At 48.0% G+C, this 17,780-nt stretch overlaps 1 protein-coding gene across 1 annotated transcript in view; it reads right to left on the bottom strand.

Moving 5' to 3' along the window:
• LOC132349492 (fer-1-like protein 4) overlaps positions 1 to 12,408 on the bottom strand; it is a 39,260-nt gene extending 26,852 nt beyond the window's left edge. The window contains 8 exon segments of the mRNA XM_059897879.1: positions 4,737 to 4,853; positions 9,929 to 9,978; positions 10,026 to 10,250; positions 11,077 to 11,263; positions 11,350 to 11,533; positions 11,650 to 11,809; positions 12,061 to 12,153; positions 12,156 to 12,408. Coding sequence (XP_059753862.1) covers positions 4,737 to 4,853; positions 9,929 to 9,978; positions 10,026 to 10,250; positions 11,077 to 11,263; positions 11,350 to 11,533; positions 11,650 to 11,809; positions 12,061 to 12,153; positions 12,156 to 12,408 — 1,269 coding nt within the window.
• Positions 12,409 to 17,780: the final 5,372 nt, after the last annotated feature.

Raw genomic sequence — 17,780 nt, 5'->3', positions numbered from 1 at the left:
GCGCAGTGGTTAAGAATCTGCCTGCCAATGCAGGAGACACGGGTTCGAGCCCTGGTCTGGGAAGATCCCACATGCCACGGAGCAACTAAGCCCGTGAGCCACAACTACTGAGCCTGCGCGTCTGGAGCCTGTGCTCCGCAACGGGAGAGGCCGCGACAGTAAGAAGCCCGCGCACCGCGATGAAGAGTGGCCCCCGCTCGCCGCAACTGGAGAAAGCCCTCGCACAGAAACAAAGACCCAACACAGCCATAAATAAATTAAAAAATAAATAAATAAATTAAAAAAAAAAAAAAAAAAAAAAAAACTCTCTGGAGATATTTTTTATTTTAGCCTCTACTGTTCTTTTATACAAAACTCCAGACACAAAATGAAAAATTATAAGAATAGGAAAAGCAAAAAATGTGACCCATGGTCAAGACAGGAATAATCAATAGAAGTAGACCCACAGATAACCGAAATGTTGGAATTATTAGACAGCAATATTAAAATAACTGTGATAAAAATTCTAAAGGATCTAGTGGGAAAAGTACAGAGTTTAAAATGGATAATTTCAACAAACATAAGAAAACTGGAGCCAGATGGAAATAATTGAATTAAAAAATGTGATTGGAGGCTGCAATATACCACTTTCAATAGTGGATAGAACACCTGTACAGAAGATCATTAAGGAACCAGAGGACTTGAACAACATTATAAACCAACTAGACCTAACAGAGATATATAAACACTGCATCCAACAACAGCAGAATACACATTCTTCTCAAATGCACATAGAACATTCTCCAGGATAGACCATATAGGTCACAGAACAAGTATAATACATAAGATTGAAATCATACAAAGTATCTTTTTTTGACCAAAGTGGAATGAAACTACAGATCAATAATAGAAAGAAAACTAGGAAGTTCACAAATGTGTGGAAATTAAACAACACACTCTTAAACACTGCATCAAAGAAGAAATCACAAAGGAAATTAGAAAATACTTATAGATGAACGAAAATGAAAACGTAACATAGCAAAACTTATGATATGCAGCAAAGATAGGACTCAGAGGAAAATTTATAGCTATAAATGCCTACATAAGAAGAAGAAAGAGGATCTTCCCTGGTAGCACACTGGTTAAGAATCCGCCTGCCAATGCAGGGGACAGGAGTTTGATCCCTAGCCCAGGAAGATCCCACATGTCGCAGAGCAACTAAGCCCATGTGCCACAACTACTGAGCCTGCGCTCTAGAGCCCATGCCCTGCAACAAGAGAAGCCACGACAAAGAGAAGCTCGCCTACTGCAACAAAGAGTAGCCCCCGCTTTCCTCAACTAGAGAAAGCCCATGTGCAGCAACAAAGACCCAACACAGCCAAAAATAAAAACAAATAAATAAATAAATTTATTAAAAAAAAGATCTCAAGTCAATAACCAAATATATACCCTGAGGAATTAGAAAAAGAAGAGAAAACTAAACCCAAAGCTAGCAGAAGGAAGTAAATAAAGATTAGAGTGGAGAAAAATAAACTAGAGAATAGAAAAACAAAAGAATCAATGAAACCAGAAGTTGGTTCTTTGGAAAAATCAACAAAATTGATGAGCCTTTAGCTAGACTGACAAAGAATAAAAAAGACAAGATATAAGTACCTAAAATCAGAAATAAACATGAGGGGCTTCCCTGGTGGCGCAGTGGTTAAGAATCCGCCTGCCAACGCAGGGTACACTGGTTTGAGCCCTGATCCAGGAAGATCCCACATACCACAGAGCAACTAAGCCCGTGTGCCACAACTACTGAGCCTGTGTTCTAGAGCCCACGAGCCACAACTACTGAGCCCGTGTGCCACAGCTACTGAAACCCACACACCTAGACCCCGTGCTCAGCAACAAGAGAAGCCACCACAATGAGAAGCCTGCACACCACAACGAAGAGTAGCCCCGCTCCCAGCAACTAAAAAGAAAGCCCGCGTGCAGCAAGGAAGACCCAACACAGCCAAAAAAAAATTAATTAATTTTTTTAAAAAAAGAAATGAACATGAGAACATTCCTAGAAACATACAATGTATCTAAACTGACTCAAGGAGAAATAGAAATCTCAACAGACAAAACAAGTAAAAAGATTGAATTAGTAATCAAAAACCTCCCAACAAAGAAAAGCTCAGGACCAAATGGCTTCACTGATGAATTCTACCAAACTTTTAAAGAAAAATTAACACCAATACTTCTCAAGCTCTTCCCAAAAACAGAAAAGGAAGGAACACTTCCTATTTCATTCTGCGAGGCCAGCATTACCCTGATATGAAAAACACACAAAGACACCATAAGAAAAGGAAATTACAGAATAGTATCCTTTATGAATATAGATATATTCCTTAGGAATAAGTTCTGAACAAAATATTGGTAAACTGAATCCAACAGCATGTAAAAAGGATTATATACCATGACCAAGTGGGATTTATCTCAGGAATGCTAGAGTGGTTCAACCTAAGAAAATCAATCAATGTAATTTACCACAGTAATAGAACAAAGGGAAAAAACACAAATGAGTATCTCAACTAATGCAGAAAAGGCATCTGACAAAATTCAACATCCTTTCATGATAAAAAAAAAAACCATACTCACTCAGAAAACTAAGAACAGAAGTTAACGTCCTCAATCTGATAAAAGGCATTTATGAAAAACCCACAGCCAACATCATACTTAATAGTGAAAGAATGAAAGCCTTTCCTCCAAGATTAAGAACAAAACAAAATGGAAAATTACAATTTTGGAAAAACTGTATCTCTTGTATCAGCCATTGTAAGCTTGACAGCTTCCCAACACTTAAAGATTTTTCTAATGAGATTGGTGATGATATTAATGAAGGTGATTTCTTAATACTTTATAATGAAATGCATGAACATTTGGAAAGTATGCATAATTCAGGGAATCAAATTTCCAAATGACCTATGTATGATGATTCAAAGTCACTCAAGGATAATAGATCCATTCAAAGGGCAAGACACACCAATGGATTTTAATATAACAGAGTATAAAAATTCTTTGCCAGATATTTGCAAAAAATGTAAAGCAATGCCATTGTTCTTACTACATTTTTTGTTTTGGAGAATATACTTATTTTTCTAAAAATATATTTATGTTTCCCTACATAAATATACAAAAAAACATGCAATAGGTTTACTATTGTTATTTTAAATGAATTAATAAATAATTTTTTATTTCTCAGGTTTAAAATTTTTTAAGTTTTAATTTATATAATAGGAAATATCAGTAGATACATCTATATAAACAAAAGCTCATTTGGGTCCCCGGTAATTACTAAGGCTGTAAAGGAGTCCTGAGACCAAAAAAGTTTGAGAATCACTGCCCTAGAGAAACTCTTCCACTTACACCCAGGACATGTATAAAAATAGTCTTGGAAACATTGTTTCTAATCACCATCCATTGGAATCAACACACATATCCATCAGTAGTGGGATGGATAAGTGAATTATAGTATAGTCATACGGTGGAATATTATACAGCAATGAAAACGGACAAATTACAGCTACATACAACAAACATAATATTAAGTTAAAAAAAAAGCAAAATAATATAAACAGTATTATACAAAGTTTGAAAAATAGCAAAACTAACCTATATTATTTCAGGAGGCATATTTAAATCAGAAAATGTTTTTAAATGTCAGCTGAGAATAGAAGGTTTTCATTCCAAATAAATAAAGTAATTTTGGGACCTCCCTGGTGGAGAAGTGGTTAAGAATCCTCCTGCCAATGCAGGGGACATGGGTTCAATCCCTGGTCCGGGAAGATCTCACATGCTGTGGAGCAACTAAACCCGTGTGCCACAACTACTGAGCCTGCCCTCTGGAGCCCACGAGCCACAACTACTGAGCCCGCGTGCCTGGAGCCCGTGCTCCGCAACAAGAGAAGCCACCGCACTAAGAAGCCCGCACACCGCAACGAAGACCCAATGCAGCCAAAAATAAACAAATTAATTAATTTTTTAAAAAATTTTAAAAAAAATAATTTTGCACTAAAATTCACTTTAATAAGGTCTCTATTCTGTATCTCCTTCCACTCCTCTGCCTTCCAGCTGCACCTTTGCACGTGCTCTCCATTTTTTCATACTTGCCAAACTCCAACTTGCCCTTCGAGATCTGAGACCAGTATCCAAACTCCTCACTGTTTGACCCTGAGGACATATTGGCCCCAGCAGTCAAAACTTTCTGTGCCTTTGGGAATGACTGAGCTTCAGAGTGGGGCAGAACTGGCTTTGAATTCTAGCTCTGCCACTTAACCAGCTATGACATGGTGGATCAGTCACTTTCCCTCTCTAAGCCTCAGTTTCTGCACCTGTCAAATGGGGTAACATCTTCCCAAGGTTGTTGAGTCACACTAGGTAACACATGCAGATACTTAGCAAAGGAAGCTTTCTATAAATGTGAACTTCCTTTACCCTTCCCATGTGTTGTGTTCAGAGCTTCAGACCAGGAAAATCATGCCAAGGAAATGTATTCTCAAACCTTCTTCCAAAGAGATCTTACATGTTCCCTGTATCCCTGCTGGGCCCTAGAATGTACATCGTCACCCTTAGCTGCTCCAAATGGAGCTTAGTCCTATGCTCAGAGCAACAGGTCCCATAGTCTGGTATCAATCCACAGGACAAATGTTAGGTCACCCCTGCCCAAAGACCTCTGGTAGGCTTAGGAGAAAGGGTATTCAGGGTGGGGAAATGGGTGGGCGAGGCATTACCTCCTGGGCTAGGAAGCGCAGTTTCACCAGGAGCTTCTTGGCCAGTGCCACCTTCTCTTGCACGTTGCCCTGTCTCAGGCCCCGAAGGAGCCGCAGTCCTTGCTTTGCCAACAGGTTCTGAAAGGGCAGGAAGAGAACATGAGTGGAGGGTCCCTGCTGGGTGCCCCTGATCCCCCTTCTCCAGACTGTGCCAGGCTATACACCAGCTGTTTCCCTCGGCATCTGCATCGATCCAGCACATTGGGCCGAGTCATTGTCCTGTGCTAAGCACCGTGGCAAAACTGTCTCCAAGAGCAGGAGCGGGCGTGGCAGGTGGGAGTCAAAGGAGGGAACACTGACCCTTAGGGGTCACCTCCCTCAGAGCAGGCCTCCCATGCCCAGCCTCCGTCACAGCTCCTCTCAGTCTTGTTCTCAAGGAGGCATCCTTCCTCAGCCAAGGATGGATTCTATATTTGAACCACTCCCCAACTCATCAAGGCCAGCCTCACTTTGGAGACCCAGAATGTACTAGGATTTAACTATTCACTGCCCTGGCTACTCAAAGTGCGGCCCAGGCCCAACAGCATTGGTATTACCTACTTAGAAACGCAGAATCTCAGCCCCACCCCAGACCTGCTGCGTCAGAAATCTGCATTTTTATACCCTGGAGGATTCAAATGCATGTTAAAGGCTCACATGGGCTGTACTTGACAGTTCCAACATTGACCAAAGATAGTTCAAACATTACATGCTCAAACCAAGTGCGTGAGTTCCAATGACTGCCCCAGGCCCCCACCCTGAAAGCGACCCCTGCTTCACTTCAAAACTTCCAAGTCATCCTTCACTGCTCTTTCTTTCACTCACATTCCACATCGATCCCATCAGCCTATCATTTAGGCTCTACTTTCAAAATATATTCGAAATCTGACCACTTTCCCCCTTTTCCAGGACCACCCTAGTCCAAGCCACCATCACTTCTCACCAGGATTATTGCAACACCCTCCTAGCTGTTCTCACCACATCCACTCTTACCCTCTCTCCTACAGAATGTTCTCAATATAGCATCCAGAATGAGCTTTTCAATGCTTTCCAGACCATTTCACTCCTCTCCAGAAGTTTCTCATCTCAGAGTTAAAAATAAAATTCCTTTTTTAAAAAAATTTATTTATTTTATTTTTGGCTGCGTTGAGGCTTCATTGCTGCACGCAGGCTTTCTGTAGTTGCGGGGAGCGGGGGCTACTCTTTGTTGCGGTGCGTGGGCTTCTTTTTGCGGTGGCTTCCCTTGTTGCAGAGCACGGGCTCTACGTGCGCGGGCTTTAGTAGTTGTGGCTCACAGGCTGTAGAGCACAGGCTTAGTAGTTGTGGCTCACGGGCTTACTTGCTCCGCGGCATGTGGGATCTTCCCGGACCAGGGCTTGAACCTGTGTCCCCTGCATTGGCAAGCGGATTCTTAACCACTGTGCCACCAGGGAACCCCCAGAATAAAATTCTTTAAATGGCCTAGAAGGCCCTATATTCTCTGTTTCTCTTTATCTCCCTGTCTTCACCAAATATTACTCTCCCCTCACACACAGCCCTACAGTCACACTGGCCTTTTTGCTGCTCCCTGAATATGCCAAGCCCATTACTACCTCAGCGCCTTTGTATTAGCTGCTCCCTCTGCTGGAATGTCAGGGCCCTAGATCTTTCCATGGCTCACTCTCCCCTTCTTCATTCAGGTCTTTGCTCAAATGTTATCTCTTCACAGATCTTCCCAGGTCATTCCCTCTAAACAGTCCCTGCTACTTTCTCCACCCTCATACTCTGCTTTATCCATCTCTCCAAATAGAAAGTAAGGCATGAGGCTTCCCTGGTGGTGCAGTGGTTAAGAATCCGCCTGCCAATACAGGGGACACGGGTTCGAGTCCTAGTCTAGGAAGATCCCACATGCCACGGAGCAACTAAGCCCATGTGCTACAACTGCTGAGCATGCACTCAAGAGCCCGTGAGCCACAACTACTGAGCCCACGAGCCTAGAGCCCGTGCTCCACAATAAGAAGGCCGCACACTGCAACAAAGAGTAGCCCCCACTCGCCGCAACTAGAGAAAGTCTGCACGCAGCAACGAAGACCCAATGCAGCCAAAAATAAAAATAAATACATTTATTTCAAAAAATACTTTAAAAAAAAAAAAAGTAAGGCATGGCGGGGACTTCATTTTGATTACCACTGTAACCTCAGGGCCTGGCACCTAATAGATCCTCAAAGAATATTTGCCAGGTAAAGTAAAATGATTTTTGAAACATGATATTTTGGTCCCTTTTTGACCCCTAATGATGTCTTAACTTTTTATTATGGAAATTTTCAAAAATATATAAAATAAGTGACTCCAAGGATTTTTCACCTAATACTGCTCCCAGAGCTTATCTTTTTAACTTACTAATGCTCTTTGCTCCAAGACTTCTATTGGCAGAAATAATCTGACATAAAATAACACAAAATAAAACTGACAAGAGTCAAAACTGCACCTATTTAAATGTCAATTATACCTCAATTTAAAAAAAACAAAACTGCACTTATTGGGACTTTCCTGGTAGTCCAGTGGTTAAGACTCTGCGCTCCCAATACAGAGGGCCCGGGTTTGATCCCTGGTCAGGGAACTAGATCCCTCATGCTGCAACTAAAGATCCCGCATGCCACAACTAAGACCCAGCTCAGCCAGATACATAAATAAATAAAAAATAAAAACTGTACTTATTAACATTTGCTATTGATTAAAAATTGACAGAAGAAAAAAATCTTCTTGACAAGATTTAGATCCACAAAATTGGATTCAAGGAAATTAGATCCGGTAGAAATAATAGCACCCCCCCCACACACACACACACACCCACACACAGATCACACTGGATAAAGCTACAAGAAGTGAAATACAGGGAATTCCCTGGTGATCCAGTGGTTAAGACTCTGCGCTTCCACTGCAGGGGGCACGGGTTCAATCCCTGGTTGGGGAGCTAAGATCCCGCATGCCATGCAACCAAAAGAGAAAAAAAAAAATTTTAATAAATAAATAATAATTCTGTTTTTTAAAAAAATGAAATATGATTTGGACAAATCTTTCATTGAAATTTCCCTGCCAAAGAATAATTTTAGTAATAAAATAATTTCAGTAAAGTAAAAATGGAAAGAGTTTAATTGCACCTTATAGAAAATCAAGCAAGGAATTAAATTGGATTAAAGTTGGTTGCTCTTTTGGAGACATAGAGAATGTAGACAGAGAAGAGAGCCTTACAGTGAAGCCCTAAGACATACCCATATGAACCTCTGGAACATTCAGAGGTAAAGAAGATAGAGAGCGAGCAAAAAAGATGAGAAGGAATGGCCAGGGAAGCCGAAGGAAAACGAGCGGTATGGAAATCAACACCAGATTCTTTCAAGAAGGAGGGTGGGGTCAACTGTGTCCACTGATACTGAAAGGTTGAGTAAGATGAGGACAGAAAAGTGACCAACAACCAAGTCCTTGGCTGAGTCCTCCTCCTTGACCCTCCCTCTAAATGCTGGAGCTTGCCAGGTCCTTAGATTTGTTTGTTTGGGGTTTTTTTGGCCTCACCATGCAGCATGTGGACCAGGGATCGAATCCAGGCCCCCTGCCTTGGAAGTGCAGAATCTTAGCCATTGGACCACCAAGGAAGGAAGTCCAGATTTTTCCTTCTTTTTTTTTTGTTCCCTAGGTGATCTTATCCAATCCCATCTACATATTAACACCCCCCAATTTCACATTTCTAACCCTGAACTCTCTCCAGAGCTCAACTCCTATAGCTAACAGCCTGGCAGACATATCCATTTAGAAGACTAACAGGCATCTATCTCAAAGTTAACATGTCCAGGGACGTCCCTGGTGGCGCAGTGGTTAAGAATCCTCCTGTCAGTGCAGGGGACATGGGTTCGAGCCCTGGTCCGGGCAGATCCCACATGCCGCGGAGGAACTAAGCTCATGCACCACAACTACTGAGCCTACGCTCTAGAGCCCGTGAGCCACAAATACTGAGCCTGAGTGTCACAACTACTGAAGCCCACGCACCTAGAGCCCGTGCTCTGCAGCAAGAGAAGCCACCCAATGAGAAGCCCGGCAACTGCAACAAAGAGTAGCTCCCGCTTGCCACAACTAGAGAAAAGCCCACGCGCAGCAACAAAGACCCAAGGCAGCCAAAAATAAAAATAAATAAATAAATTTTTTAAAAAGTTAACATGTCCAAAAAGGGGCTTCTGATATCCCCTCCACTCCCATCAGAACTTCTCCTTCTCTTGTTTTCCATAGCTCAGTAAATAGCACCATCTACATAGCTGTGCAAGTCAAAATCTTGGGAGTCATTCATGACTCTCCTCTGCACATTTTCCTCCTCCTCTAAGCCTATTCATTAGCCAGTCCTGAGGTGTCACCTCCAAAGTCTCAACTACTCTTGAATCCATTCCCATCACCCTGTATCCACTGCAACCACCCTAGATTCATTTCATCATTATTGGTCACCTGAATTATTACAATGCCCTCTTTAGTAATCTCTCTGCTTCCTCTCATATCATCCCTCTCACACTGATCCTTTTTAAGGATAAATTAGAGCATATCCTTTCTCTTTTCAAAACCTTCAGTGGCTCCTCATTTCACTCAAAGAAGAAGCCAAGGCCGCTACAATGGCCTACATGACTCCTACATGCCTCTCCCCACTATCACCCTCCTTTTCCCCCACACCCTCCAGCCTCAGCTACTCTGTTCACTCTGCTGCACTCACACTGGTCCCTTGCTCTTCCTCAAACACACCAGGCATGCTTCACCTCAGGGCCTTTGCACATGCTCTCTTTGCTGCCTGGAACACCCTTACAGACATGGCTTGCTCCTTCATCTTCTTAATATCAACATCACCATGGCCTCCCCTTGCCACCTTTTCTAAAATTGCAACGCCTCTCTGAAATACTTCCTTGCTTTATTTTCTCCCTAACACTATCCTTATCGTACTTCTTATATTGCTGCCTTGTTGTTTACATGTTTATTATCTGTGTCTCCATTCAGCCTCTACCCCCACCAGAATGTAAGTTCCAGAAATCTTTGTGGACAAGAATGCTTATTTACTGTTATTCTTGTGCCTAAAACAGTGTCTGGCATAGTCAGTCTCATAAACATTACGGAATAAATGGATAAACAACTCTTTTGAGAAGAGGATCAGAAAAACACTGAAGTACCTGGAGCAGGTTATGGAATCCAGGGTAGTGAAGGTCAAAGATGGAAGTGACTAGAACAAATACATGTGGTTACAGTAATGACCTGGTAACTAGGGACCAGTTGATGCTGCAGGAGAGAAAGTGGACAACTGCAGAGCTAATTCTTCCAGTAGGTGAGAGGAGATGAAATCAGGATCACAGCTGTGGCTTTGGGAGCAGGTCACCTCCTCTGCTGTAGCAGGAAGAGGAGAGCAGATGGTTGCAGAAGCTGGCAAGGCAGTAGACTGGATGGAGGAAGGTGAGGCTTCTATTTTCTCCATGAAGTAGGAAAGGAAGTCACTAGCTGGAAGGAGTGTGGAGGAACAGAGCAGGGGAGATTTGAGGAGAGGGGGAAATGCATAAGCCTATAGGAGCTTGGAAAAGGGAGTTTATTGGAGGGGAGTGGCCTAGGCTAGGACCATCCCGGAGCCCCCCGCTGGGGGGTAAGCCATAGAGAAGGACCCAGGCCGGGCCGAAGGTAGGGTTAAACCCCGCTGTGGGGGACACAAAAACAGTGTTTTGGAGGGAAGCATGGAGCAGGTGGGTACTGGGTCAGTGTATGCACCACACCCGTAATTATTTCCTGCAAGGTCAAAGGGGGAGGGGTGTCAGATTGGGCCTCGGCTGCTCTGGAAGGGAAGCCTGGGAACAGCTGCGGACCAACAGCTGTGGACCAAGACCTGGGAGCACTTCTAAACCTGTTCTCTTCCTAAAGGCGCTGCGGACAGGAGAAATGCCCTAGGGGCGGAGCCAGAGTCCTGGAGGTGGAATCAGGACTCGGGTGGAGCTACAGGTGACGCCCTAAGGGTCCGGAGTAAAAGGTTAATGTGGACAGGGCTTGTTTTCCTGCGTGTAAATCTGTAGGGAGAACAGGGCTGGAGTGATTACTGGATATTCAGCTGTAATTAGGATTTTGTCAACGGAGCCAAACCGAGGGTTAGGGTTTGAAGTCTGCGGGCGACAGGTGAGGTTCCGAAGGAAGGAGCCGGCTTGGAGCAAGGTTGTTATGTGGCGTGGACCTGACTTTCTAAGCGGAGCTAGGTCGCGAGGATGGGGTTTGTAGTCGGGGGCGGGACCCAGGGCAGACAGGGCCCAGGCGGAGGCGGCACGCGTCGGCCAGATGCGCTCACCCGCCCGGCCCGGATGCGAGATCTGCCTCAGGTCCAGCACGTGCGTGGCGAGGGTCACATCGACCAGGGGCGCGTCGTCCCGTAGCTGCAGACGAAGGCCGCGCGTCAGCGGCGGCAAGAGCTCCACTAAGCTCAGCAGCTCGTTCCACTCGGGCGCCGTCGCCTCGCCGCGCACCAACGTCTCGCCCTGAGCGCGGCGGCGAAGACAGGCGGAGAGGGGTCAGCGCGGATCAGGGCCTCGGCCTCCGCCGAGTGGGGACGGGAGGGACTTACCTGCTGCCCCAGGAAAGACACCCGCACATACGGGTCCATGAGGACGCGCTGGTCGTACAGGGCGCGGGCCAGGTTGCCCAGCAGGCCGGGGCGCAGCGCCGGAAGCCCCTCGGCGCGGTACACGCGCACTCGCAGCCGCGCCCACGGCCTCTCCGCTGGCAGCTGACGCGGCAGCAGCAGGTTCCTAGGGGAGCCGGGCGCTGAGGGGCCCAGAAGCCCGAGGCTCGGCCCCTCCCCGTCTCCGCATCCCGGAGGCCACGCCCCGTCCTAGTCTCCCCTCCCCATCTCACCCCAGCTCACTTCTCAATGTCCGAACTGTGGCCTGGGCCCGGGGGTGGCAGCGGAGGGGGCAGGTCTGCGCGCGCCCTCACGGACAAAGTGACCTTGACGAAGCCTTTGGTCCCGGCGCGTGTATCCCGGGGGTCGTGCAGAGAAGCCCATTTCTGATAGAAGTGGCCATCTGGGGACGGAGGAGCGGACCAGGGGTCAGGGGAGACCGGCGGGATGCGCAGGGTGGTCGTGGGGCTGCGATCCGAGTGTTGGACAACGGCCGGGGTTCAAGTCCAGCTCAGGAGGGAGGAGCGGGAGTGCGCGGAGGTCAGACGTCGGAAGAGATTGCTGTCTCACAAGTTAGTACACTGGACTCAGGGCCCAGAGGTTCAGCTTCCCTTGTCCGTGCAGAGGAGTCTCAGTGAGGGGAGGGTTCAGTACCTGGCTGGTCGAAGATAATGCCCAGGTCCATCCTGAAGGTGCCTATCCGGGTGGCCATAAAGGGGAGGGTCTGAGAATGGAAAGCCTGGGGAAAGGTGGCGTTAGTCCTGGAGCTTCGGCATCTCCCCTTCTCTGACGGAAACCTCTCACCCCTACCCCCCTCACCGCGATCTCCAGCAGCAAGTCCTGGAGGTGAAGCCGGGTCTCATGAAATTCAAACAAGAAGTACTGGGTTGAAGTGGGGAAGCGAGAGAAGTGAGAGAAGGTTATACGTGAAGGGTTCACGCCAGGTGGCCCCTGCCTCTGGCAAAGAGAACACCCTCCTTCCCCACCCTTCCTCACCACCATCGCCCCCAACTCGGAGACCACACCTCTTTGCACCCTTTCCCCGCAGAGCCCTTAGCTTCAGGCCCGCCAATAGGCTCGCTTCCACCTAGGCCACGCCCCCCCACAGTTCTTATCCTGGGTCCCGCCCATTCCCTCAGGCTCCCCCTTCCTTGGTTGCACCCACTTCGTTGAAGAAGGGGCAATTTGTCCTGCGCTGCGTGGCGGTCACTTGGCGTTGCTCCCCAACGCCCACGGCCACATAGGGATTAATGTTGACTCCCACCAGCTTCCGGGCCTCGAGCACCGTGACCCCCATCTAAAGGGTGGGGAAGGGTGAGAAAAGGAAGCCAAGCCTGCCTCCGTACGAGGGAAGAACGGGTGTGGAGGGCGGGTGGTATTCCCCAAGGGTTCAGGCCTGGAGGGGGAATGGTACCTGGAAGTCCTGGGCCTTGGATAGCTGGAAGGGATCCCCGCGGGCCAGGCCCCGAGCTTGGCTTCCGAGAGGCTTACAGTCAGCTCTCACTTCACTTCCTCCCCCCCACCCCGCCCTCCACACACACCCTTGCTTGGTGCTGGCGATAAGATCTCCTCTCCCTCTGAACTTTTGGATTCTGAGTCCCTCTGGCCTTATCTTGCCTCCATCTCAGCCCTACACTCAGAATTTGACTCATTCCTGGAGACTTTCAGGATGCCCTCATCAGGATTTCATCACTTTCATGGGTTCCAGAAGCCATGTGTGAGCCAGTGTAACTGTGTGTGAATGTAGCAGTGTCTATGCCTAGGAGTGAATGACCCTTGACCCCAGGATATCCACTCCCCACCCATACCCTGAGACCATGTGTTTGTGAGGGTGGAGAGGCATGGGCCTGCATGTATGAGCGAGTGAGGTTGACACACTGGTAGGCTATGGGAGCAGGTGTTCAGTGGGTACAAGTTACCTCTTGAGGGGGCTGAACACGACGCCAGAAAGCTCCACATCAGGCTCGTCCTCCAGCTCCAGCTCCAGCTCATTGTCCTCATCGTCCTGCTGACCTACTCCTCGAGCTAGCCTGCGGCCCAACGCCGCTGCCCACCGCTCCAGCGGGGCCTCCCCAGGCCTGACAGGAAAGGCTGTCAAGGAACATGTCTTGGACTTATCACCCATCTCTGGGCACCCATCTCTGACTTCCCTGACTCTAGGACCCACCCCTGCCCCTTGGTCTGACCCCTAACCTGGGAAACCTCTAGTTCCAGAATTGACCCCTGATTCTAGGACTGACTTCTCACCCTGGAATTGGTCCAGTACTGATCTCAGACCCAGGGACTGACCCCACATCACTGGCTCCCAATCCCAAGACTGACCCTGTAATCCCAGGTCATCCCCACATACTTACTCCAGCTCCTGGAAGCCCACATTGGGAATGATCAGCTCCGAGCTGGAAGAAGGAGAAATGACAGGAGAGGGCCAGGCCTGACTACAGAGCTACAATCTGGGCAGCACGGGTCCAAGGGTCACCATATCCAGCAGATCCACAGTGGAATTGGGTACCACTTCTCCCTTACCAAGGCCTGCCTGGGCCTTGGTTAGGTGGGTGGGAGGGTTACCTGTCCCGAATGGGTGCTCCAAAGTCCTCTTCTGCCCAGGCTCCAGTTTCACCCTCTGGGGGCTGGTACTTCAGGTCAATCTCCACCTGGATCTAAAACCAGATACACAGTAGGCCTTGGGCCCCTCAAACTACCCTGATGCTAAGAAAAGCCCAAAGACAATGCCTTTTACTCCACCTATAAACAGAGACCCTCCTGGCCTGCATCTCTGATGACCTGTGGTTCCTCTATGATCATTAATAATAGTGAGTACTCATAAGCTATCAAGAGCTTACCTGGTGCAAGTAACCTCTTTAAGGGGGCCAACACAATTCCAAAATTCTCTCATCGCTCTTGGAAATCCAATAATGTGGCCTTCACAGCTCTGCATGGTCTGGCCCCTGCCAACACTTCCAGCCCCATCCCTTATGGGGTTTGCTCCTGCCCTGCACCCTGGTTATGCTCTCTCAGGGCGCTGCGCTTTTGCATATGCTGGTTCTTCCACTTGGAACATTCTCTCCTCCCACTTATTTATCTCCTATCTCGTATCCTTCAATTCTAAGCTCAAACATTACTTCCTCAGGGAACCTTTTCTGAACCCCAAATAAGTCACCTCCCTCTGTTATACATTCTCCCAGCTCTTTTGTAACACCCATCAGTGGCAATTTTACATTTATTTGTGTGAATATTTGTTTAATGTTTGTCTCTCTCTTCAGATACGGAGCTCTAAGAGGGCAAGTCCTTATCTGGTTTTGTTCACCACTCAATCATCATTGCTCAGTACTGCACTTGGCTTATAATCAGAGCTCAACGAATGACAACAGACTGAATGAAAAGCTGGATATTTTGTACAACTCCACATAAGGTAAGTGAGGAAACAGCCTAGAGAAGCTGAATAATTTGTCCAAGTTCTCAGCTGGGAAGTGGTGGACTCGAGATTTGAACCCAGGTTCATTTCTACCAGGCTGTACTGCCCCTCCATGAAACACCAGGAAAATCCAGCCAGGTTCATCTTCGTCCCCAACAGGAGCTGCGCCTGGTACAGGGTCAGGGAGCAGCACGGAGCTCCTTATCTTCTCCCCTTGCCACACAACCCTGGCCCTCAGAGCTGAACCCGGTTCTTGGCCTGGGGGCTGTAATGAAAGGCGCCCTGGCTCAGGGGCCTTGTTACCACTTCTGTCTGGGTCTGGGTTTTCCCCTCGGAGAAATGGAACCCTCTATCTAGAGGGACTCTCAGGCTTGGGGGTGGCAGGCTGGGGGCTGACGGAACTCACCGAGGACACGCGCAGATTCTCATCCACTAGGGCCTCCTGAAGCACCAAATGCCCTGCAGTCTGTAGCTGCTGCAGGGAGATCACCAGCGTCCCCAGAGACCTGGGGGTGTGGCATGAAGCAGAAGAATGACCCCGGAGAATGGTCGCAAGCTTCCCTCTACCCCTACTTGCATCCTTGGCTCCCCAGGCCTGCTCACCTGGGGCTGAACACACGGCTGCAGTTGACCACCTGTACAGACAGTCACTCCCCAGCCAGTGGAGCCCCATAGTGTGGCCAATGGAACAGCTGGGAATAGGAGGAACCTTGTGACACCCAATGCTCGGCTGACACTGACCCCTAATCCAGAGCCTATTCCCAACCCTGAAATAGGAGCCAACCCTAAAAACTGAGAGCTAACTCTATGACTGATCTCCTAAACCTGGAACCAACCCTCCCAAACTAGGGCTGATCTGGGGCTAACTACCAATCAAGAACTAATCCACCCCAGTCTTGATTCTGACTTGCCCAAACTGAGTCTAACCTCTCTAGCCAGAAACCAACCCCACCTCCTGAGACTATACCTCCCAAAGCCAGGAATAAACCTCCCAAACCCAGGATGGACTCAGATGGGGCACAGATCAGCTTCTCCCCATCCAGAATCCAACCCCCCTGACCTCACCAATATCTGCTTCTTGACCACAGTGAATTCTCCTTGTTTTCTGGATAAAACCTGCTCAGAATTGAATCTAGTCATTTATCAGCTCCTCCCCACGCACACAAAAAATCATCCCTCCATTCACCCTTGGCCCAGGGTCTAATCCCCCTGGACTCACCCTTAAAGAGACATAGAAGATAGGGAGGGAGGGAAGCAGAGAGTTGGAGACATTGGGCTTGGGGAGAAAGGGGACAGGCTGTAGAGATGCCTAGGGATGGGGTGGGGGGCCTGGGGAATGGAGGAACTGGAGTGCCCCAGTTCCAAAAATTCTCAGAGCAGCCCTGCAAACCTCACCTCGAAAGCTGAGCGTCACTTGTCGGTCATGGGTGTCAGTCACCGCACACACACAGTCAGAGCCATTGTCCCAGGGCCACTGGCTCTGCCTCTGCCTGCTTGCCCTCCTGCCCACCTGCCCACCCACCTGGATCGCCTCTGACTCACTGGACTCACCCAGCAGGTTCAGCAATCCCTGCCCTTTAGTCAAACACAAAATCAGCAGGCCTGGGGGTCACGGGTAGGGAGGAAGTGGGAGGACAGAGAGATAGGGGTAAGGTCCCTGTGGTCAGCTCAGTCCTCCCTGCCTGCACCAGCTTCAGCCTCCTTCCTGCCTCCTCCTTGTAGGGTGGGAGCTGCGACAGGGTGGGGATGGAGGCAAGGGGAGAGGGCCAGACCCCAGGCTGTTCTCTGCTAGCCTGTGAGGACTCGAGGACATGAGACCTCATGTTGTTCCTTGTTCTCCTCACTGTCCTCAATGCCCAGCTCAGGGTCTGGTACATTGCAAACCCTCAAAACACTGCCCGAATGGATGTATTAATAAATGAATCCCCGAGCTCCCAGTATTAGCATGTAGGCACTCAACACATTTACTGAATTAGTGAGTGATTGAATGTGTGTCCCTAGCTTGTACATAGCAGGTGTTCAAAACACTTCTAATCCAAAAGCTAGAGGTCCTTCACTTGGGGTTTACTGGTGGTTTACTGGTGAGTACTGAACTCCAGGGCAGGATTTTGGAATTCTAATCTTTGGTCTCAGGAAAATCCTTTTCCCTTTCTGGACCTATTTGCCTAGCTGTGTGATATGCACAGGATGAACTGCACTGCTTTTCAAAGTATGGTCCCTAATCAGGATCACACATGTGGTTGTTAAAAATGCACATTCTGGGCTTCCCTGGTGGCGTAGTGGTTAAGAATCCTCCTGCCAATGCAGGGGACACGGGTTCGAGCCCTGGTCTGGGAAGATCACATTGCCGCAGAGCAACTAAGCCCGTGCGCCACAACTACTGAGCCTGCGCTCTAGAGCCCCTGAGCCATAACTACTGAAGCCCGTGCACCTAGAGCCCGTGCTCCACAACAAAAGAAGCCACTGCAATGAGAGGCCTGTGCACCGCAACGAAGAGTAGCCCCCGCTCACTGCAACTAGAAAAAAGAAAGCCCGTGTGCAGCAACAAAGACCCAACGCAGCCAAAAATAAATAAATAAATAAATAAATAATGCACATTCTGGGACTTCCCTGGTGGTCCGGTGGTAAAGAATCCGCCTTACAATTCAGGGGATGTGGGTTCGATGCCTGGTCGGGGAACTAAGATCCCACATGCCTCCAGGCAATTAAGCCCGCATGCCACAACAACTGAGCTCGAGCGCCTCAACTGGAGAAGAGAAAACCCTCGTGCCACAACTAGAGGGGAGCCTGCGCACCGCAAGGAAGAGCCTGCGTGCCACAACTGAGACCCGACACATCCAAAAATAAATAAAATATATAAATAATAAATAAATCTTTTAAAAAATATACTTGAACATTCCTGCGCCCACTCTAGAAATGCTACAGTAATATCTCAAGGTATGCCTAGGAACCTGAATTTCCA

This window comes from Balaenoptera ricei, chromosome 15 (assembly GCF_028023285.1).
Source record: "Balaenoptera ricei isolate mBalRic1 chromosome 15, mBalRic1.hap2, whole genome shotgun sequence".
Lineage (NCBI taxonomy): Eukaryota > Metazoa > Chordata > Mammalia > Artiodactyla > Balaenopteridae > Balaenoptera > Balaenoptera ricei.
This window is presented reverse-complemented; position numbering and strand designations above follow the sequence as displayed.